We start from the raw sequence: 24,288 nt of genomic DNA, 5'->3' as shown, positions 1-24,288 counted from the left end.
AGGCACCTCACCAAGATGAGGTTTCCCGTGTCACAACAGTTCTGAGAGTGCACCTTACTGATGAACCTGCACTGCTCCCCATGCATAGTTTGATGAGCCTTTGGCTACTAATTTCAGAACACTGGAGAACTTATTTTATGCCCTGGATCAGAGTTTAGCATTGATGCTGCTGTAACAATATACATGTTTATGTGAAACTCCACTGTTTCCCAGAGAATAGCATTTCTAGACTCTTATATTTTGCGGTGTAGCACTTCAACATCTGCAAACATTATCACCACCATACTTGTGGTCAAGGTCGGGTGGACCAGTGGTTGACCTATTCTCAGTGAAAGTCACTGCACCTATCCAGGTATCTTAGAAGGTCAAATCATGCAACACTCATGACATGCACTTTGAGGTATGGTACTGCAAATAACCAAAACTTAAGCTATTTTGTCCTGGATGACTATAGCTTTGGGCAGAGATGTGAACTGCAGACTGAATTATAATTAAGAGTGTCCCGGCAGAGAATAAACAACATTTCACAAAGCTACAGCCATAGCTCAGTACAAATTCTGAGGTGATACACAATCACACACACACACAGAGCCAGCTGAGGTATCCGAGCAAGGAGCTGCAGTTAGAAGTATTAGCCAAACCTGAAATGCCTGCAAATACCAGTTCAGCTCTGAGCATTCATCTAACTGTTCTGTTTCCAAGCATTTGTTCCCCCTTGCTGTACTTTTTTTCCAGACTTGTATAACATTTTGTGATTGACTCTGCCATACTTATTAATACTAAATAAAGCAATTTGTTCTATGAATAGTCCCACCAGAATCAATGGCACTATTCAGAAGTAAAATACAGCTCAAAGTAAGCGTGCAAGAATTGGACTGTAGGCTCTTTGATTTTATATTTTTGCTAATTGCCTAGCACATTTGTGGGAAAACTGTTAAAAGGAAGCCCCATGTAACTTATTAACTTTCAGACTATAAATACTGTTCTAGCAGCCAGAATGTCTGAAAAGTATTCATGTAATATATGGGACAGAACAGCCAGACAGAGAATTCCTGCAGTTAACACAGCATGTGTATGTATATATAAATACATATATATTTATATATACACACACACATAAAATTCTGAACAGCAGATTGGCTCAGAAATTCTATTCTAAAGGTCATGCATGAGGATATCTTTGTTATGCAATATTTGAAACTTCCTATGTTACTTTATGACTGGAATAATTACAACATCTTCTTAAAAAAATTTTTCCAAATAAATCATGATTCTGCCTTACAATTTTTGTCATATTAAAGATATTTCCTGATGAAAATGTAAGCATTTATGGTAAAACTTAAAGCTGTGACATGTGGAGCTGAACATTTTCAAATAAAAAATAGTGTTCACAGCTGATGGCCAACTAGTGAAGCCTTTAGCTGCTAGAACTGTGGTAGCATGAGGTAAATGAAAGCACAGAAAATTGAGAACTACATTGATTCTTTGCAGCTGTATCACTGACAGGGGTAAAGATGCAGCCAACTTGGACCAAAAAAAAGGTACTGAACAGCCTGTACTCAAATCTGGTTTTGCTGCTGTGCCACTAAGCAGTGAAATTCCTGTATTAAAAATGTTATACCAAGCCTTTTCTCATTGTTTTATTTTTTCATTGCTTTTCTCCAAAGGTTTAATAAATCAGAAGAAAACAACTTGACTACTACACAGGAGAGAAAAAACCTTGCTTTTGTTGGTTCAATCTTTAGTACAGTTTTGCTTACTAAGAAAATCTCATTTACTTAAAACAACAAATATTTGGGTTCCAACTGAGAGACTGAGAAGGTGTTTTGGCTTTTTATTAGCCTATTTTTTAAGCCATTCTGAGTTTTTATCATGCATTTTTTAAACTGAAGTGGTAACAGAAAGGGCTGGCTTGCACAGGCACTTGATAGGAATGTATGCACTAGATTTTATTTTAAAGAATGATGAACTTCACTATTTAAAATTTTATTTTAAATTAATTGATAATAGCAACACAAGGATGTAGTACCTCACATCCCTTTCGTGTGAGATAACCTCCAAACATCGTGATGAAGTCTGTCTTTCCTTTATCTGGACACATGCAGATAAGACACATGCAGATAAGACATACATGCATCCATCAGGAAGAACAGTCATAGCACTGATTAATATATACAACTATTGCAGAGCTAAGCCAATGGTTTCCTCTCTGCCTTTACTGCTTCATGAACCTGTCAAACATCATGACGTAACCAGCTGGCCTGATCTAATACTAGCTCCAATGGCAGTCCAGTAACCAGCAGCATCTAGCACACAAGGCCATGTACCAAAAGTGAAGCTAATGTGTTGTGACGCTGCCAGAGGTGAGCCTTTCACTCAGGGAGGCCCCATTCCAGGCACATTTGCCTGCTGAAGCTTAATGCCATGCCTATCCACTAACTGAACCTTGGGTCACCAATATGCCTGATGGTAGATACATTCATGAGCTAGGAGAGAAGAAACTTAGGGGATACAGAACTCACGTTCTGATATGCAGAAGGGAAAGATTGTATCTCCTGTGGATTAAATTGGTTTAAGGAACTCTGCAGTATTGCAGTCCCTAGTACATGTAGTCCCCTCACTCTCAGAAATTTTTCTAAAATGTGTATTCCTCTCCACCCTCTTCATCAGCAATCAGCAGAAAACAAGGGACTGAATACCTCTTGCCCTCTACCCTTTTTTTATCCTTCATCAGGTCGAAAATGCTCCAGTTTTCCCCAGTGACCTCCCTGAAGCTATGCTAGAGATTCTAGTGGAGTTGCGTGAAGAATCTCTTAACTGTTAACCAGTAACATTTGAGGGTATAAGAGGCTGCAGTTCAGATTATATGACAAAAGATGATTCATCTGCAGACTAGAAAAGGTATGCCTCAAAACCAAAAAGAGATACCAGGAAGAGTAAACACTGTAAGTTTAATTTATAGGAATAACAGATAAACAAGAGTTGGTGCCACTGTGATTCATTCCACAGTGGAATTTAAGCTTCTTGTCCTCTAACACTAGGTTCATGGGATAGCATAATGCAAGATTTCCTAATAATTCTTAATAATGGGTTTTGAGTTCACAGAAACAAGTCTACCTAGTTTTCACTATTTCTCCTGCTAGAGCTTCTTCTTTTTTAACACTATGGGACAGGGAGAATAAAATGTTTTCAGATTAGAGAAAGAAATGAAAAAGGGAATGCAAAAATATCAATGTCACAATCAAGATATGTACCTGTTTTAGTGATTTGGAGTGGATGATACACAACTGAATATAAATATGAATATACATATATATATATACACATACATGGACATACATGAACACAAACACACAGCAGAACAGAAGAGAAATAATCCAGATTTATCCTAGAACAGATCCTCTGTGGTTTGATGTTAACATTATCTAGAAGGATGTAATTTGATGCATTTCTTTAATTTGGCAGCCTGATAATTCCACTTGCTTTCAATGGAAAAAAAAAAAAAAATCTCACTTACCTACACACACACGACCATCAACTCCAACAGCCAAGCCAGGTGGACACTCACACCGAAAGGATCCTTCAGTATTTATGCAATGACCATTCATGCAAATTCCTGATGTCTGACATTCATCAATATCTATCAGGAGGAAACACAATTCAACAATCTATTCACTGTTTTTAAGCAAGATTACAATTAATATTTTTAGAACATTACCAAATGACTTTATGATAGCAGATGAATCATCAACATATTCTTGTTTTGTTTCTAATAAAAATCTCATCTTGGAATTACACTAAGTAATCAAAATTCCAGCTGCACATTAAAAAAAAAAAAAAACAAACCAAAACCCCAAAAAACCCACACAAAACATCCCCCAGAAAAGCTGTAGGATTAGAGGCATTTCAGATTATACATTAAGCAAAATTAATGATAAATTTTCCCTTTTGTCCATCCCATGGTACCATAACTTAGCTTTAAAGTGTGGTTAAGGAAGCATTAATCACAGAATATCCATATGATGGTAAATTTTAATTTCAAAAAACTTTTCAGTCATCACCAATTTCTACCTAAGTCAACAGCCCAGCTGCATGTACATTAAGAAAGCCACAATTAATAGCAATGCTTCATCTTCAAACCAGAAAACTAACAATTTAGATGATTCTGCACTTACTAGAAATGACTGAAGCCCAAACCTGCTTCTACTGGCAGCAACAGGTATCTTCCATTACTCTAAACTGAAGCTAAATCAGACTCTATTCTTAAAATGTTTAATATAAGGTTTCAATGACCTCACTTTAAAAAGTTTGTAATGCTATGTGGCAAATATAATGCCTTAAGTGTTATGCACTCTGAATTGCCAGAATAATGATATGGAAAAACATACTTGTGTGTTTTCATCAATGTAAAATCTTTTAAACCTTTTAAATTTCCGATATTGCTGCTCACTTTACCATTTAATGAAGGGCCTGCATATTTTGCTACATCTACAATGCTCCAAGACTTTTCAAAAACTAATTTATCATCTGTTGTAGCTTTCACAATACTATTAAATAATTCAGTTATTTCTTTCTCTAAGTTAAAGACCTATTTCTATTCTAGGCAGCTTAAGAAATCTACTGTAATGAGTTAGTAAGGTATTAGTATGATATTAAATCCATGTGACGAGATTGCCATTCTTGCATGAATGAATGGACCGGAAAAACTGTTTTCAATCAAGATTGTCTTAATGTATTACCCCTCAGTTCTACATACCAGTACAGTAACGCCCATTTGGAGCCAGAACAAATCCTGGTTTGCAGATGCATTTAAAACTCCCATCTTCATTTATGCACATCCCATTTAAACACATGTTTGTAGTGGTACACTCATCGTGGTCTGCAAAATATTGCAAAGAAAACTGTTTACAGTTCCTCACCTTCCAGAAGATGACACTAAAAATAAACGATCAGGACTGATGTGACATATTCCTTCACTTGAAGATTAAATTCAACTCATAACTTTGATGAAGTATCTGCAGAGTTTTCACTCTATCGAGAAAGCAGCAAGTTTTTTTTCACGTTGTGATCAGTTACTTTGCGTGTTTCAGCAGACTGTGTATGGAAGAACAGTCTTCCTTTCTTAGACCAAAGGAAAAAAAGCTTCAATCACCTGAGAGAATTAAGAGCCTGTCGTTTATCTAGGAAGTTTTTTTTTTTACACAGAATAGTCAAAATTCAAAACAGTTATTTCTTCAGCAGTACTGATATATGGAGCACTTGCTATGAAGCTTTAGGGAAAAATGTTATTCCTGGCACTGAGTTCCTTGGGACTCTTGAGGAAAGATGTAGCTTCAAAAACAAAAATTACCTCAAGTTTTCTTTGAAAACATGCAGTACCATACAATAACTATTTGAATACAGGGGCTATAAGTTCACCTCAGGTCATACCTTATTTCAAAAGGGGTAATCCTTAACGATCCTTAATTGCAATATGAAGTACACATCCTCGAATTACCTAGCTGATGCCCACCCCATTATTTAGAAGAGTTCTTACCCACACAGTTTCTTCCATCTGTAGCGAGTTCAAACCCAGCATTGCAAATACACTGGAAACTTCCATCGGTGTTTACACACCGGCCATTTTTACAAAGAACACCATTCTGGATGCACTCATCTATATCTAAGGGAAAAAAAAAATCTCACAATTGAAGGATTACTGTAAAATAAAAATGTATATAGTGACAATTACTGCTTTGAAAAATACTAGCATGTTATTTAAATATTATTTAGAAAAAATATTCCAAAGATGGTTAAGAATTTATTCTCATTGCATCAGAGATAGGAAAACTATTATTTTACAGACTTGTACAATAAATGCTACAATGCTACATTTTGTAACGCTCAGCAATTACTTTATGAATGCTTTTAAAAACCTACTCACACATTCATCTGTGTACATAGTTAAATATACACCTGTCATACTAACAGTTTATTTCCTGATTTTTTTGTAGAACTCCCAGCTGGGGAATTCCCTGGCCAAGTGAAAAACATTCAGGAATAATGGATAAATGTCAAAAGACAACAACAGAACAAATGGAACGGTAGCCCAGAACCAGACCTCCAATTAATATAACAACTGTTGCTATTTACTGAAATTGCATTGCTAACTATTTTTTGAACTCCAATGGGATCTGACATAAGGGGTCAGAACATCTGCAATGTCAGTAGACATGAAGCAAATTTTCTTACCGATGCAAGCTTGCTTGGTAGGAGTTCTCTGGAAACCTACGTGGCACTTGCAGTAATAGGAACCAGGTGTGTTGACACAGTCTCCATTAGAGCATGGGTTTGATGTGCATTCATCAACATCTGTTGGCAGCACAGAGGAGCATTAGTGACTTCACAATGTATACAACATTTTTTTCAAGTCTAGAAGTTTCTAAATGAACAAGAACAGTCAAATGCTAAATACTAAAACTTGTTCTTGGTGCAAAATTATTACTTTCCTAAGAACAAAGAGCTGTTCTTAGTCCAATTAGGCAGACATTTTTAAGAATTGAAATGCTACTACAGCATTTATATGCATCTTGAAAGACAAAAGAAAAAAATGTGTGAGAATTTTGAGACATGGGATCTGACACTTGCCTAGTGAAAGTGAACAACACTTCATTCAGCATAGTTTCACTTAACTGATGACCATTCATTCTTCTTCAGAATAAAACCAACATAAATCAAAATTGGCATTTTAAAATCAGAGCAAATCATGGTATCGAAAAACCCCTCATTATGTTACAGGCTTATTGTAGAAATGTGAGGAGGGGCCACACACCACAGGAGGGATTCTTAATGAGAACACAGTCTGTGCACCACATCTCAATTATTTATGCGCCACTGCATCCTCAACCCCAGTCTTTGCATTTGCGTAATGCCAGACTTAATCTAGCCCTTCTCTATAATGTACCTTACTCTCCTTTCCAAAGGTTTTTGGTATTTGAGTGCAGCCAAACACACTTTAACCACCTTAAATCTTAGGTAACTGCTCAGATATAACGCGCACTTGATATAGGGCTCTGAAAACTTTAACTGCTTTCAAGAACCCTTCCCAAATTTGATCCCCAAGGGTTAGCAACAACTAAGCTCTAAAAGAACACAGATTGTTCCTCCCCATTATGCTCCTCTAAACCCTATGTTTCCTTGCCCTCTGTGATCCAGGGAACCAAGTGGGTGCATCCTCTGGTCTGGCAGGCAGGACTACTGGCTCAGTCTCTCCTGCAGCTACCACAGGATGACCTGAGCAGGTGCTACAGCTAACTTCACAGGCTACAAACTGAATGGATTCCTTGATGAAATCCCCCTTTCTTCATCAGTCACCTTTTTTCCCTCCAGCTATGCACTCCATTTCACTTACAGGTCTGAAATGACTCATCTCTTCATTCAGGTAGGCTTTAAAACCACAAAGCCAGTGCTGATTTGTGGAGGTTTTTGGTATCTGGCTGTAAGCTGTCATAGGAAGCTGGGGCTAAGTAAAGCCACTGCTGATCAGTTCCTAGTAATGATGATCTTCCCATGCATTTTGCAGTGTACACTACCACAAATATCAGGAAAAAAACAGGGTAATTTTGCTGATCATTTGTACTCATCCTTTATCGGGTCTAGTTTTAAAACTTAGTTCATTACATCTTGGAAATAAAGGGATGGAATGAGAAATTAATCTTATAAGAACATTTATATGTTAAATAAATGTGTACTTCTAGAAAGTGTTGTGCCATGAATGGCAAAAGGTTAGTCTTGTTCTAATTTAACCATAAACAAGACCATACATTTCACAGGATTTACTGTGTTAATGCATACACAGTTATAACCAACAGAATCAATATACATATCAAAGAGATCCGAGTTTACCCAAATCACTGATTTAATGCACTGGTTTACAGCACTCTTGGTGCCTACAAACAATCAGACCTTTTTGAGTAAACAGTTAAATGAATAAAGGCAAAGCAAATGGAAGAATCAAATACCTCCTCTCACGCTTATTAAGCTCATTCACATTTGCATAGCAGCTGATAGCACCACTCCAGTAAAACCACAAGAATGAAGCAAGATAAAGAAAAGAGAAATTCAGAGCGTTAAATACAATGAAGAAAACAGTAACTGTATCTTTATAGTGCAGTAGACTTCTATGTAATTATAGCAGTTTCCTGCTCTCATGCTTCTCTACAGTGCCTGGCTGGTTGGGATGCCCCTTCTCCTAAGTGCTAGATTGGGTATTTTTTCCTCAGTGCTCAGCTGATATGGGGTGGGGGGGGGGGTCAAGGAGGATCGCACCTAATTCCTTCAGAACAAAGTGCTCAGCTACCAACAAAATGTCAAACTCTAAATCACATTTTCACATGAATGTTTTGTCAAATGTCTTAATTCAAATGACTCGACTGTATATTTATCTTGCTTTAGTATAGGGGAGGACAGGGGGAACTTATAAATACTAGATATGGCACTCATCTGTTCTGTTTAGTTTTCCTACAGAGAATGACATTTATGACTTACTTAATTATAGGCTTCAACTTGCTTCATCTGTTAAAGAAAACATGTTCATGCTAGAAACGGATCTCACTGTAAATTAATTTATAAATTGTACAGCAGGAATGCAGTGTTCCTCTATGAAATAGCTGACTTAAGCTTAGAAAATCCTTCCAAAGCCATATGCATCAGATGATTTTCATATAAAATATGCATCTTAAGATGTTCTTATTTTTATAAGCTCTTGATAAAAGAAGGAAATGGCAAATATATGTTAATATAAAGGAGTTGTTGGCTTTGTGTCTGCATTTCAAGCATGCATATTCCAGCAGTATAAACAGGAAACATCTGAGACAGAGATATTTAACCCATTTATTCTATCTCCCAGCACACCTCCCTCTTCAGTGTCAAATATTTCTCTTTCACCACTTGCATCACACTTATCTCCACTTTTCAGTGTTTCATCTCTAACACTTGTCAGAATTCCGCTAGACACAGTATGGAACTTCCAAAACTCCCTTAGGACTTACTGCGATGAGTCTGAAGTTATATTACAAAATTTAAAATATGGAGATTTGTATTTGCAAAACTACTAAAATTCAACACAGCACAGCTACAGGCTTGCTGCCACTTTCAATGTCTGTACAGTTTTATCCAGAGTTTTTATAAATAGAATGAAATAAGGAAACGTAATAATATTACAGCTGTCTATCAGTTTGGGGAAAGGGACTGACCATTCATTGTCAGATCACTTAGGACGTTTATGGTCCTTGACCCATCAGGCATGTTCCAATCACGACAGCAGCATAATACAAGTTTATGTCAGAGAGCAGTATGTAACACCATTATTTTTTTATTTGGCAGGATAATTTTGAAATAAGACTTTTCCTTAACTCTATACAAAAATATCTAAGAATTTCTGGCTTTTTAATTTATTGCCTGGCAGCCAGAGAGATAGAGCAGTATGGAAGCAGTGTTCATTTACATACCATTAACCTTACCCCACGCAGTGAAATGTAACTGTTCCCAGTGTCCCAGGACTGTTCTTTCAGTGATAAGAAGAGTATCCAAGTTAGATTCAATCAAGACTTTAATTTCATTTAATATGTATTAGTACACATGGAAATTCCATGCAGTTAAGTTCCTGTCTACAGTTCCAAGACAACTTTCTGTATGATTTACAGTGTATTTGCATTCACAAATCACTGATTCAGTGTAGCACTTGAGATACTCTGGCTACTTCTTTATAATACAATTGGAAAATAACAGTGAAACAAAGCTGTGTTGTCTAAGATAAATATTCATAAAGTATACTCTTTTATAAAAAGTCTTCTGAACACAAGCAGGTACTCAAAAGGCAAACCACTGAAGAGTCAAAGTAATTAGTAATGACTGATTAGTTTCACACAGAAAAAAATAAGCAAAATGACACTTAAATTTGCTGAAAGCTGTTATTGGGCTTTTTTTCCCCACTTTCAAACTAGGATATTACTGTAGCTGGAAAAGCATCTTCTGCTTTTGTTAAACCAGCTGAAATTTTTGTTTTGATCCCAGTGCATTCAAAATTGCCTCAGTTTTCAGACTACTGTTTCATGCTGAGGCGTGCATTATGAAGTTGAGACTAAGTTCCTTAAGTGAATAGACCTTTTTCCTGGGCACATAACCATGTGTTAGAGAATTAAACAGGTCAACAATTTTTTTTTCCATGCACCTATCAATCTAGCCTCACAGTTTTCAGGCACTTTAACCTCAAACTGAAAATCAGATACAACTTCACCATATCACAAGCCTGGAGTAGAAGGTGAATGGTAAGGCTGGTAGCCTACAGGGTGACCCCACAGAAGAGAAAAGGACAGAATGCCAGCCAACTGTTAAGAACACATTATATCTTTCTGTCAATCAATGTCAGCACCCAGACATCTAAATCTGATGGGCCTTTTAAACTACAGATGGTTGTCCTACTTCATTTTTTCATGCACAGTTTCTTCAATGAGAATTGAAAAATAAAAACGCTTAAATTAAATTCCATACAGTTTTACTTGCTGCAACGTAAGTATAAAGGGGCACAAAGATAGAGCAAATGAGGTATTTCACAACAGGCTCAAACACAGAGTTTAAATCCTGTTCTGTACTAATCCCAAAAGTCACTCTCAGATGAAATTAGTACATTAATACCTGGTCATTTAGGCTGGGAAGGCAAAAAGGAGCCAAAGGCACCATTTCTTTTGTGCTAGTCGTTATTGAAACTGGTGTTCACTAAAAACAGAAGTCTAAAAGGTCACCCAAGTTCAGGTGAGGCCTTTGGTTTATCTACTTACCTGAAATTTCCTGGTATTAATTCCTAGTATTTCATCTGGAGTTACCTCTTATTTAGGACTTAACCTTACCACCTGCATCAAGGTTTGCTTTGGTTTAGACTTTATTTTCCACAATTCATTTTTTCCTAGACTCTTAACTTACATGTTCCACATTATCAATATATGCATTTGATCAAATGCATTAATTTTCCATGCTTCACAAATTAAAAAAGGGCTTTGTGAGTTTAACAGCATTCAAATTTCATATGCCACAGTGAAATGCTACTTAATCGCATGACATCTTTATGCTATCTGCTGATATGAAGCATAAAGTAGCTTAGTCAAATTTGCCTTACCTTAATAGGAAATGATTTTAGGGACAGATGACACTGTGTCTTTGCATGGTATGCGGGCTCATTTTTCACAGCTATGTGCTCTTTCAGTATATTTCTTCATGCAGAATAATTCTTTATAAGCAGGAGAGCATTTATGATAATCATGCTCTACCATGATGTTATTTATCATTGCTTTTTAGTGATTCGACCACAGGATGGTTGCCTCAAAAAATACAGTTTAGAAAGGCCTTTCACTTTTTTCAGTTGCTAGCTTTGTAACAACTTATATTCAGATTTTCATCATTAGTCATCTTTATTTCTTCATTTGAACTTAGAAAGCAAAAATAATAAAGATGTAATAAATACATATTGTTATCAACTAGATAACAAACATCTGTGTGCTTCAGATATTTTCAACTTGCCCCCCAAGTAACAAAGAATATGAATACAAGTTGTGAACTAGATTTTATCAAGAAACATTAGTTCAACATGCCAGCTTTCAGAAGACGCTCTGCACATTTCAAGACAGTTTCTCAAGAGTCAAGGTCCACCATAGTTAAAAATATTATTGAATTCAGTGATGCAAAATTAAGTGCTGGGAACCAAAGTGCCAAGGCTCTCCATACACTGTAAAGAAAGAATAGCCATGCAAGACAGATTTATAGTAAAACTCCCAGTCCCCACTTACAATGCACTTATAGCTCCTGAGGTCCAAGTATGTAGCAAGAGACTAAGTCTCTTGAAAACTCTCACCCACACAAAAAAAGCTGAAGAAGTTGTGTTTGCTATATCATAGAGGACAACTTGGAAGAACTTTAACAGTCTTCAAGCACACAAAAGTGCAAAGAGAAAGGTACTGAACTGCTTTCCTTATATACTGTGGGTAAGACAAGAAACAATGAGCTGAAATTTTTTGCAAAATAGTCTTTAAATTAGATTAGATGTGAAAACTTTCTGGAAGTTTGACTATTGGGGCACTGCAACTGCCTGGGGAAGTGGTGGAATCTCCATCAACTAACATTTCTTAAGAAGAGGGTGTACAGTTGGCAGGAACGAAGTAGCTGTAACTGACCTCTCCGGTGCAAGAGAATGGCCTACCTAAGGGGACTCACAAACTTTCAGGTGCACTATATCAAGTCGATTTGAGAAAGGAAAAGAGAGGTTAAACATCGTAAGAAACAGGGACATCAAAGGAAAAGTACTATTCAACAGTTGTCGCATTTCACTTTTCCAGAAGGCAGGGTGCCAAGCCAGGCCAGTCCTGATACTCAGTTTGCAATTCAGGGGGAGGTGGAAGAATTTGCAACTCAGAGATGCAGTGTTCCCAGCTCAGCTTCTGGTTGATACCCACTCTGCTGCATGTATATCAAAATCTGCCTGTACTATTCTCACTTGCATTGCGTAGCTGCAATTTTCTGCGTTCGTTTGCTTCTATATTTTCCTCTAATTTACAGGCATGTTAGAAATTGATTCTGAAACCACAGTTTCAGTGAGAAAAGCCTATCACTAGCAAGCCCCTGTATAATATTTTTCATTCACAGATCTCAAATCTCTTTATAAAGGATCAGTAAGCAAATGTTCCATCAGAAATGCAGCCAGACCTTTCTATTTGGCAACCTATATGTTTACAAAGCTGTATCCTGCATACAGAATTCTCCTCCATGCATCTACCACACAAGAACCCCCAAATTTTGTATTTTCCCTGAAATACCTGATGAACCTTTGACACTGCAAAAGTGAAGTCCACAGTAACTGAATAAAAGTGTAGAATCCCAAATTCAGCTCTTGTTATAGAAAGTTAGCATTCAATATTTTCATATGAAATGTGAATGTAACCAGAAGTTAATTAATGCATTTTTTTAATTGATTTTATATCTTTCGAACTGTGATGCATCCTTATGAGTAGGTAAAACATAAATTCTACCCTTTGTTATCTTGAACATAACTCAACACTAACTCCTGTAGCAAAAATGGAGCTATGTGAGCATAACAAAATAGAACATGGAAGAGAACGAACTTTACTGAACGTGGAGACAGAAATGCACAATACCCATCAAGTACAGAAATACTCAATACCAATATCTGCAATTGAAGATTTCTGGGTTTTTTTAAGGAAACAGATTACTTTCATGAAGGTTCTAAATTATTCTAGCATAAGTAATATCATGGTGTTTGCACGCTCTTTCACACAACCAATATGATTAAAATTAGTATGTATGTTGGGGAAGAAGAATATAAATATTTCTTTTTAAACCAGATTTAACGCAGAAATATATTAGCATTTAAAAGTGAATAATGGATTTTAGAAATGTGCACTTACCAATACAATCCCCATTTGCATCCTGCTTATATCCCATGTTGCACTCACATCGGTAACTAGAAAGGGTGGGTATACAACGTCCATTTAAACAAAGGTTGGGATGGTGCTTACAGATGTCTATTGTCTGATTGAGTATTGCTAATAAAAAAAATCAGAACATGAGACAAATATTCATATTTTCAAATAGAAGTAAATGTGAAGATTATACGTGGCTTCAGAAAGTTATGTTATCAGGTGCATAAATATATCCATCAAATCAAGTATTTTTTTCCAAGCCCTATCTGTTGACACAACAGTAAACAAACAAGTAGCTCTCAGAAACAAAAAACACATTAGACAAACAGTCTTAATTATGATTTACCATCTATGAGTATAGTCTGATGAGATTGTCAGCAGCCTCATGAATAAACCACAATTTGGATCAAAGTTGAAGCGGTCTGTTCTTATATGTTTACTATTTTTGGTGTACCTGTCTTAACAATACTCCTTGCATTTTATTAACCTTATGGTTCTGATCCTAGAGACGTGCTTACACATGTTAGCAACTTTACATATATGAGACTTCCCTCTGAATATTATTGACCTTGGGCTTTCAGTCAAGGCAGTGTTCCTGCAGAATAGGTAAGTTTTACATTTGGAAGAACAAGGAAAGAGAACAGTTTATTTTAAACCCTGGTGGTTTTTTGAAAACACTTAGAAATTTGGAGTTTTGTTAGTGCTGACCAGGGCAGATCAGCAGGGACAGCACAGGCTTAAGGACTCTAACTGAAGTGAAGAAAAAAATCTCTACACCTGGACTCTTGTTAAAAATAGGGCTCCTGAACTTCCTAATGTATCAACTGAGGTCTCTTAAATGTGCTTGAATACAAAGGCATTTTTATGAGTCAAGAACACCATATCATTTCCAGACTAAAAACTAAGTAGAAAAAAATGAAAAGGTAGAAGGAATGAAAAAAAGAGAGAAACAAGTCACAACAATGCAAGTACTTACTTAGTCCTGTAATTATTGGGCCACTTCCAGTGGGACTTTGACCACCTGTCCCTACCCCTGCTCCACCTACACCTGGGGAGAAACCATTGCTTCCAGGGATAGGAATGTATCCTGCTCCTCCTGGGCCATAGCCATTGCCATTGCCACTGGGAAGGAACCCATTTCCTCCTGTCCCACCACCTCTGGAACCACCTCCAGCAGAAGCGCCATCCACACAAAGTCTGCGGTGTTCATCTATTAAACAGGAACATACAAAGAAGCATAAAGTAAATCAACACTTCAGAGTCAGCTTATAAGGAAGATACAGATCTTTGCATGCTACAAAAAACAGAACACCAGCTCCTCATTTCTTTGATGTTATGGGTTCCCTCTCCCACCCCCATTCTCAGGCAGATCCCATGATTGTGACAGGTGTTATTTAAGGAAGGACAGTAAAAATAATAAAAGGAAATACTGTAATTTGCAATTATTTGTTGAAACCTTTTTGTTGACGTGCTGCCAGCAGCACTGTAACTCCCTGGTCACTCAAGAGATCTTGATGTAGATAAACTGAAAATACATTTCACTAGGGATATGGAACTATTGTTCTGTGAGCAGAGTTGAAAGAATAAATGAAATGCTGATGCATTTCTAGTTCAAAGTAACCCAAAATTTAATGGAACAAGAGAGCAGCTGTTCCTTTAAATCAAAATGAACTATGGACCCTCAGAGTCATTTCCTCTTTGAGCTTGACCACAAAATCTTTCCCATTTGCCAAGAAATATTTCCAAAGTCAACAAAAGGATGTTAAAGAAACTAGTCCCAAACAATCATGGACCAGAAAAAAAATGGTTCACAGATGGTAACATCAGTATTAAAAACACAAGAATGAATAACAATGTAATTCCTGCCTTTCTTTTTCCATTTAGCCTACATTTTAAAGTAGTTTAAAATATTCCAGTGACCTCCATCCCAACTAGAATGGACAGCGAGAAGGAGAAACCAAACCAACCAACCAACCAACCAACAAGCCACTCACCAGATCCTCTGACAGGACACATCTCTGGAACTGACCCAATAGCCCAACACCGGCCAGACTCACAGCAGCACTGCCTTTTGGTGAACCTGCCGGGAAGCTCCTGTGCACAGCGGCCATTCACTATGTTGGAGAAACATGTACTTGCCCTCTGATCTAGAAGTTAATTTAAAAAGAAAACCAGAAAGAGTAAGATGAACTGTCAAAATGACTTTCCCTTATTCAATTATTTAAGGACCAAAATGTTTAAAAAGTTGTATTAAAAAAAAAAAAAGCTACAAAACCAAACCCCCAAACACCTCCAAACACACCCAATAATTATCTGAGGTGATCAGCACCAACACATTCCAGGATCACATATTTGCAGTGACACTAGTCTTGCATTAATCCAACATGCAGTCTTAAAGTCTGCTCAAGCTAACAGGAAGTATGGATGATCCAAAAGATACAATGCAATACAAACAGAAACTAGACACATATATACAAAAAGCCTCCTATGGCAAAAATCGAGACATTTCATGTAACAACTGCAATATCAGTAAATTAATTTAATGAATTTTTCCTTGGTGTAGATGCATCTGACTGAAGAAATGCTATCCAGTCTGCTCTGCTCAGTAGACTGAATGTACAACAGCATTTTTAGTAGCACCATGTGCAAACTACTCTATGTAAGTATGTCAGCATTTATTATATTGTAGTTCCTTCAAGGACACATCCTAGATTTTTTATTGTCACACTCCTGAATGCTGACAGAAGAAAAGCTCAATGAATTTGGACAGACATGGTACTAATTACAATAACTGAGCACATCCTGATATTTTGGTTAAAAGCAAATATTTATCTTAAACTGGGAAGAATAAAATAATTTGTATTAATAATGATCACATTCTTCACTTTCCTCCTAAGTAAAGGAGAAATTATACTTCCAGACTATACAAGTTATACTCCAATACTATAAGCATTTGAGAACACAAGAACTTTTGACACATGTTCATTTAAGGGAAGGACATTCTGTGACATAAGGGCCTGCCTTAGTAGAGCAGGGCATGTGATTTGTGTGCAAGTGGTTTTGGGAGCTGACTTTAGAAACCGGATTGCAAAACATGCCAAAATCCATAGAAATTTTGATCATATTGGAAATCATAGGTTCTCAGTGTTCCTGAGGCTAGCCACAATATATTTGAAGTTTGGCACTCCTCAGATGAACCTGGATAACAAAAGCTGGCTACACTGAGCAAAAAATTATCCATGTGATATCACTTGTAGGTCTTGTGTTGCTACTGGCTTACGTCATTTATTTGTAATTCAGAAATTCCTTCAGAATTCCCATCCCTTTCCCAGCATGAGAACAAAGTGCTTTGAAATGTCTGAAATAAGAAGAACCACATGACATCTAGAAAAGACACTACTATTAGCAATTGTTAATGTTTTTTACATATGGTATGCCATATTTTTAGTTAATTCATCAGAATGGTTTATACCATATATTTGACAAATGCAGCTGTATAAAAGAAATTACCACATGTGAAAATAAGCACACATCATTTTATAATACAGAAACGTTTTTTAATTAAAGTATCCTGTAAAAGCTGCAACCTAGTGAAATCTAGTATTTGGTTTGTTTTACTATCTGTTCCAGCCAAATTAGTGGTACCTCAGTATACACCACTTAATGCCCTCTGAGTTTATATATGTGCCTCATATTGGTCTCTAAAGGTTAAATTAACCTATGTGAGATGGAACTTGAAATACAACTTGAAATACCAAGTAAAGATAAATGTTTGCTCCTTTAGAATTCATCAGATGAAGGTCAGAGAAACAAATATAATTAACATTTCTTATGTTTGCCTAGACAACAGAGAGATATTAATTGCTTTTTTCCTAGGAAGATTTAGATCTCAGGCAGGAGTTCTCAGGCTACAATACAGTCGACACAGAGGGATCTACTACCTACATAAAGATGGTTGCAGTGGCAATCGTCATCAGAGGAGGATGTTACAAATTTTAAGCAGCAGGATCAGAGATACTAGTGAGTTAGCATATAGTGAGGTCCTGGGGTCAGCGGAGGGAGTACTAGATGGTTGGGACAGAAGTTCTGCTGCTGCTGTGTATAAATTGCCTTAATAACCTTGAGAGGTCTAAAAGCCTGCAGGGTGGAATACCTACCAATACAGCGTGAGCCATCTGCAGATGTGACATAACCCCGTGGGCAGATGCAAAAATAACTTCCCACAGTGTTAGAACATTCACTGCCTTCACAGATTCCTGGGATGATGCTGCATTCATCAATATCTATCGAAAAAGGAAAGGACATAGGATAATTAGCAGAGGACTTGGACATATTGTATGAGGAAAAGGGAAAGAGAGCTTTTCTGAAATGAAGCCGTTAGTCAACTCAGACTGAACAACATATTGCTGGTGTTTGCATACTGCAAATAATTCTGTTTGCCATCTAATGAAGGCTTTCCTTTCATTCAAGGGGTGCACCACTTCAAGTCACAGAGTATGTGAAAGCAGTCTAGGATTTCCTCTAAATGACATATACTGAATGCCAACTCTAGGAAGCATACAGCAGCTACAATGCAATACCAAAATACACATCCTGCTTTTGAGCTGAAGGAAGGAGGATGGTACAGCAGCCAAGCATGGCAGCCTGGGGCTTCTGTGACCACAGAAATATTGCTCATCAGGTCTGACTGTTTTCTGGCCTTCTAATACTCCAACTGTAAGCAAGAATTTTGGCCAAGCTCTTCAAATGTGACCAAATGTTGCATTTTTACTTTTTTCAGATATTTTTAATCCATTCAAATGTTTCTGCTAACTGAAAGCAGTGGTCTCATCTGAACACTGGAACAATTTTGTCTGTAAATACATATGAAGTGAGATGTCATCAAGCTGATGAATGAGCTGCTGTATGTAACAAGGGGCTGCTAGGGCACTTGGCACCAGGACTGAGAGCAACATGTGCTGTCCCAGCACAAACTGGAAGCAAAATGAGGGGCTGAGACAATGAGAAGCAATACGAGGAAGCAGTCTGACTGTATTGTTAGAGATGTGAAGCACAGCACAGCAAACTGGAATGGAAGAAATAAAAGTGGGAACAACAGCATGAGAGTAAAGACTATGTCATGACCATATATACAAAAAAGCCACTTCATTCTACAACTGTGACAATCTTTAGACACATGAATATTTCAATGGTCATTTTAGTAACCTAATTTGCTTTTAAGTGACCTCTGTACATTTGCTTTTCGAGTGGCTTTCAGTGAACGCGAACTGTGGCCCAGGTTTAACATGTGAGGCATTCTGAGAAATCATGGGAAATACATGGGCCAACTTTTTAACTAGCTTGGGATGAGTTATGTTTTCCAGTTGGAATGACATGATACCACAGGTTTTGCATGGCTTGATACCAAAGGTACCATAGGTACAAGACTTTGGCTTAATTTGTTTGTAAAAATCTAGATGCGGTATTAATTTAAATTAGCTTTCATACTGTGAAAGAAAAAAACCCAACAAAATCAGACTGTCAACCTCAGACTGTGTCACATCAAATAATGCAGGAGAAACATCAGAAAGAGCGTATGACAGAAACTATCTTGTGATGACACTGTGAAGGTCTTCACATTCATTGTAAGAAAGCCTTGGGACCCCACAGACCTTTCCTTGCAGTTTTACACAGACCTATGATTACCTTGGACCTGTCACTCTAGAAATTCTCTTGAGATGAATGACTATGTGAGAAATAAACTTTAGCAGGTGTTATTTCTTAGGAGGCTTTTATGTGATGAATACTTTGCTCCCTCCGCTACATTCTCCACACTGAAAACTCAAACTAAAGGAAGAGTACCAAAAAGATCTGGTGTGCACAGGAACTATATTAAAAAGGTCAATCCCTACTGTGGGAAGGTCCACAGATGAAGTATTCCCTTTAGATATGAATCTACAGAGGACATTCAGGTACTGAAAGGAAAACTAAGTTTTGCCACAAGGCCACTAAGAATGTGGAAACTGTTCTTTGTAAAGTGAAAGTATGAATAAAACAATCCCTCTCCCACTGGCATGCCATTTGGAGTGTCACTGTAGAAAAAATAATTTGTCTTACAAGTAACGTCTTCAAACTTCCTAACGAGTCCATACATGTAAGCGTCCTGTGACCTTTGCTGTTTGTTTTACACTATGAAGCAGAATCACAGAACCACAGAATGCTTTGGGTCGGAAGGGACCTTTAGAGGTCACCCAGCCCAACCCCCCTGCAGTGAGCAGGGACAGCTTTAACTACATCAGGTTGCTCAGAGCCCCATCCAACCTGACCTTGAATGTTGCCAGGGATGGGGCCTCTACCACCTCTCTGGGCAACCTGTTCCAGCGCCTCACCACCCTCATTGTAAAAAATGTCTTCCTTATATCCAGTCTAAATCTATTCTTCTTTAGTTTAAATCCATTACTCCTTGTCCTGTCACAACAGGACTTGCTAAAAAGACTGCCCCCATCCTTCCTATAGGCCCCCTTTAAGTACTGAAAGGCCGCTACAAGGTCTCCCTGCAGCCTTCTCTTCTCCAGGCTGAACAACCCGAACTCTCTCAGCCTATCAGAATCAGAGGAAGTGAAAATTTTGTCATTTTTATAAGGTTATTTAAACATTTCAGAGGACTCAAAAAAGTTTAAATTTTACATTAAAATAGTTACAAAATGATGACAACTATTCCCCACATTTTAGACATCTGCTTAAGTATATACAAAACAAAGTGTCATTTTTGCTAAATCAAAACACTTCTAAGAAATAATGCTTTCACTTAAGGCTTCATAGCTGCCCACTGCAGATTCCAGAATTCCAAATGACGGTATAAATAAAAACCAGTAATTCCCCAGGAAATCCCTGAAATCTTGCATTAATTTACTATATTAAAGACAATATATATAATGTGGTGAATTGCTTACCATCTGATTTAATCCAATGAAATGAAACCATGTGTGTAAATCAAAACAGAACCGGAACCAGCTGCATGCCTTGCTGAGATCTTTCATGCAGTACAGGTCTTTCACAACCATAAGTCTTTTAAACATGAATACTGTCTTCTGTATACACACACAGTGTGAAACATTATGTCAGAAAGACGGGTAAGAAAACTGGATGAAATGAGGACTCTGCAGGAAGAGCTTACTTTTTCTGGGAAGTGACACCTTCCCAATGGCAGAGTCACTGGATGCTCATGCAAGAAAACTCCCTTCTTTTACCATCCCTTGAAGCACACAGTGGATCTCAAGGAAGTACTACACTACCCTTTTTCAGCACTACTGTAGTGGTTCCAAAAATAAACTCCAAGACTAATTCTAAAGTTCAGAGGCACACAAACTTTGATAAAGTTATCACCAGCATGGTGATCACAATTTACTGGCATGGAAATACTGTCTGAACATGCAAATGCTGTACACACGAACGGGATGGCACAAAGCTGGTAGCAACTGCCACCAGTGATACATACGCAAGTTAAATTTAAGAATCCCTGTGCTAGGAACCTGTTACATAGTATTTTCAAAATACCTGTTTCATTCAGCCATTCTCTTAGAGATTGGTTCTTAAATCTTGCAGGTTTCATAGCATTTATTTCTTCTTGGTTTTGATAACTGTGGTACAACAGCAGCTACTATACATGAGGAAAAAAACTCACAATAAAAATGAATCCATAAAAATCTGACTACTAAAACCAGCAGGCACTTGAAAACTGAGTTTCCCCTTCATTTTCACTCTGTTTGGTACAGGTACCTGCTACTTTAAAGACAGTAATCTTAATTACAAGAACACAACACCTGATCTTCTACCAAAGGAAACCAAATTCCAGATGAGTTGGTCATACAGTACAAAGCCCACTGAGGAAGGAGTAGGTGGAGTTTGTAGCGCGGGCAAGTGAAAGACATAGGAAGGAAGTACTTAGCCTCTTCTGCAAAGCTGCAGGACGTAGACCATCCTTCTCATCTGGCTACACATACAGGAGTTTAACACTGTCTAGGGCTCTTATCCAAGAATGACAGGGAGCTGGCAAGGGAGGAAGTACCTTCCTGAAATCTGGGCAGTGACCAGAGTGGAAGGAAGACTCCATAGTCTTCTCCATGTGGAGAAAAAAACAATTTTTTAACCAATTAACATGGAGAACCCTTGTGGAAGAATAATTTTCTTACGTACTGGAACAGTACCAAGTCAGTGGATTTTTTTGTTTCATTAATTTTTGAGGTAAATCTCTGTCTCTCCTTTCCACTCCCTGGTTCTTGCATGTGCAATCCTTTCAACAAGATCTCTGTTACCTCTGACTGGAAATTCTGAGACTTTACCTCAGGAAGAGCTATTTTTAGGATGGCTGATTGAAAGAGTTACTAAATTTCCTCACTTCCCCCCTCCAAAATTAAAAAAACCGTAATGGTCTCAGGGAAAATGCTCCAAAGATAGTAAGAGGAGATGCTGTCTTAAGGGTGAAAAAGACTGGTGGCGTGAACGGCTGCAGTTCCAATGTTGCACACAAGATGAGAAAGCCAGTCTCAATGCAAGAACCAATTTAAACGTGTGGCATAAACTTTGCAGGTGTGAGTATTAATAGGAGAGCTTCTGCCAAAAAAACCCAGCCTGGCTTCCTGTCATCCAGAATTCATGACTTTTACTGCTACAGTAAGCAGGATTTTATGAATAACTGAATTAGAAGGACCAGAAAAGGGGCTCTCAAGTGCTGGTTCTGAAAAAAGGTTTCCTGAAAATAGTTTTAGTCTATGTAAACTCTGGTAGTATCAAATCCGAGTAACACACAGTGTAAAGAAATTATACATTAAAGCAGGAAAAACAGAAATAGAACTGTTTCTTTCAAAAGGTTCTTTGCATTTTAGTGCCATGTTTAAAAAAAAAAAAGAAAGAGTTATCCTATGTCATATAGTCCTAGCCCTTTGATGTCAATTGTACAGCAATGTGACCTTCAGGAAGAGCATCACAGGCATCCTACCTCCTAGAGTACCTTTGACTGTAAAGGGTGTCATAACTAACTACATTTAGTCAAGGAGTATGATGTATTTTCAATTTGAGAAGAGTAAGTGGAACACGTTTATTAGATCCTTGAAGTACTAATAAGTAGTAGTCCACCTCTTATGTAAACAAGCAAGCACAACTGAAAGCTTATTTCTCCTCTCAGTTTATCTATATAAGATCCATCTCTGAACAACCCACAGATGCAAGTTCCATTAATTTGGGAAGATAACATCCTAAAAATGAACAGAATTTCATTCCTAAAAAGACAATGAAAACTCAATACATTGTAGATCAAAACTTCTAGGCCAAAAAAAGAGAAGGGTTTGGGATTTTCTTTTCTTTAGTTAAGACATAACACCAGTGCTCTGGATATCTGGAATTTGGTACAACCCCTGTAATGGCCTTTTCCAATTTTTTTCAGCTCTGTGCCCATTCCTTGAATCCTTCTATAACTTGCCCAGTAGTGGACGGGCAAGTCCGCTACTTTGACTACTGTGCAAAGTCTATAAATCAGGAATATAGAGAAGCCTGTAAATAAAATCAGTAATGTCGAACCCTGAGCTGGATTAATTTGAAAGGTCATATTTTCCCAAATAGCCTAAGCTACCTAGTTACATTTCTACACATGAGGGCACACACAAACAGTTACACATACAAGTTCTTCTCATGTGCTTTGGAAATGCTTTAAACCCTCTTTACTGATATACAATTGCCATTAATTTCTGAAAGGCCAGTGTCAGTAAACTGTAATTTGAGGCTCAAAATAAATCCAATAAGAATCATAGAATCATAGAATGCTTTGGGTTGGAAGGGACCTTTAGAGGTCATCTAGCCCAACCCCCCTGCAGTGAGCAGGGACAGCTTTAACTACATCAGGTTGCTCAGAGCCCCATCCAACCTGACCTTGAATGTTGCCAGGGATGGGGCCTCCACTGCTTCTCTGGGCAACCTCTTCCAGTGCTTCACCACCCTCACTGTAAAAAATTCTTTCTTATGTCTAGTCTAAATCTATTCTTTTTTAGTTTAAATCCATTATTCCTTGTTCTGTCACAACAGGCCTTGCTAAAAAGATTGTCCTCATCCCTCCTGTAGGCCCCCTTTAAGTACTGAAAGGTCGCAATAAGGTCTCCCTGCAGCCTTCTCTTCTCCAGGCTGAACAACCCCAACTCTCTCAGCCTGGCCTTGTAGGAGAAGTGCTCCAGCCCTCAGATCATTTTTGTGGCCTTCCTCTGGACCCGCTCCAACAGGTCCATGTCCTTCTGGTGCTGAGGGCTCCAGAGCTGGACGCAGTACTCCAGATGAGGTCTCACCACAGCAGACTAGAGGGGCAGAATCACCTCCCTCGACCTGCTGGCCACGCTTCTTTTGATGCAGCCCAGGATACGGTTGGCTTTCTGGGCTGCGAGCGCACACTGCCGGCTCATGTCCAGCTTTTCATCCACCAGTACCCCCAGGTCCTTCTCCGCAGGGCTGCTCTCAATCCCTTCATCCCCCAGCCTGTATTGATATTGTGGGTTGCCCCGACCCAGGTGCAGGACCTTGCACTTGGCCTTGTTGAACCTCATGAGGTTCACACAGGCCCACCTCTCCAGCTTGTCCAGGTCCCTTTGGGTGACATCTCGCCCTTCTGGTGTGTCAACCGCACCACTCAGCTTGGCATCATCTGCAAACTTGCTGAGGGTGCACTCAATCCCACTGTCTACTTCATTGAAAAAGATATTAAACAGCACTGGTCCCAGTATGGACCCCTGAGGGACACCACTTGTCACCGGTCTCCATTTGGACATTGAGCTGTTGACCACTACCCTCTGGATGCAACCAC

General features: G+C 38.1%; 1 protein-coding gene across 2 annotated transcripts in view; it reads right to left on the bottom strand.

Annotated features, from left to right (window-relative positions):
- Nucleotides 1–24,288, bottom strand: part of FBN2 (fibrillin 2) — a 179,733-nt gene that overhangs the window by 94,204 nt on the left and 61,241 nt on the right. For both annotated transcript variants that reach the window (XM_075727080.1, XM_075727081.1), the window contains exons 8-15: nucleotides 17,624–17,749; nucleotides 15,461–15,613; nucleotides 14,443–14,676; nucleotides 13,452–13,589; nucleotides 6,232–6,351; nucleotides 5,537–5,662; nucleotides 4,757–4,879; nucleotides 3,518–3,640 (exon numbers count right to left, since the gene is read on the bottom strand). In XM_075727080.1, coding sequence (XP_075583195.1) covers nucleotides 3,518–3,640; nucleotides 4,757–4,879; nucleotides 5,537–5,662; nucleotides 6,232–6,351; nucleotides 13,452–13,589; nucleotides 14,443–14,676; nucleotides 15,461–15,613; nucleotides 17,624–17,749 — 1,143 coding nt within the window. The remainder of the gene's footprint in view (nucleotides 1–3,517; nucleotides 3,641–4,756; nucleotides 4,880–5,536; nucleotides 5,663–6,231; nucleotides 6,352–13,451; nucleotides 13,590–14,442; nucleotides 14,677–15,460; nucleotides 15,614–17,623; nucleotides 17,750–24,288) is intronic.

This window comes from Pelecanus crispus, chromosome Z, assembly GCF_030463565.1.
Source record: "Pelecanus crispus isolate bPelCri1 chromosome Z, bPelCri1.pri, whole genome shotgun sequence".
NCBI classification, from domain to species: Eukaryota; Metazoa; Chordata; class Aves; order Pelecaniformes; family Pelecanidae; genus Pelecanus; species Pelecanus crispus.
The sequence above is the reverse complement of the archived record's forward strand: the minus strand, read 5'-3'. Positions and strand labels throughout refer to the sequence as shown.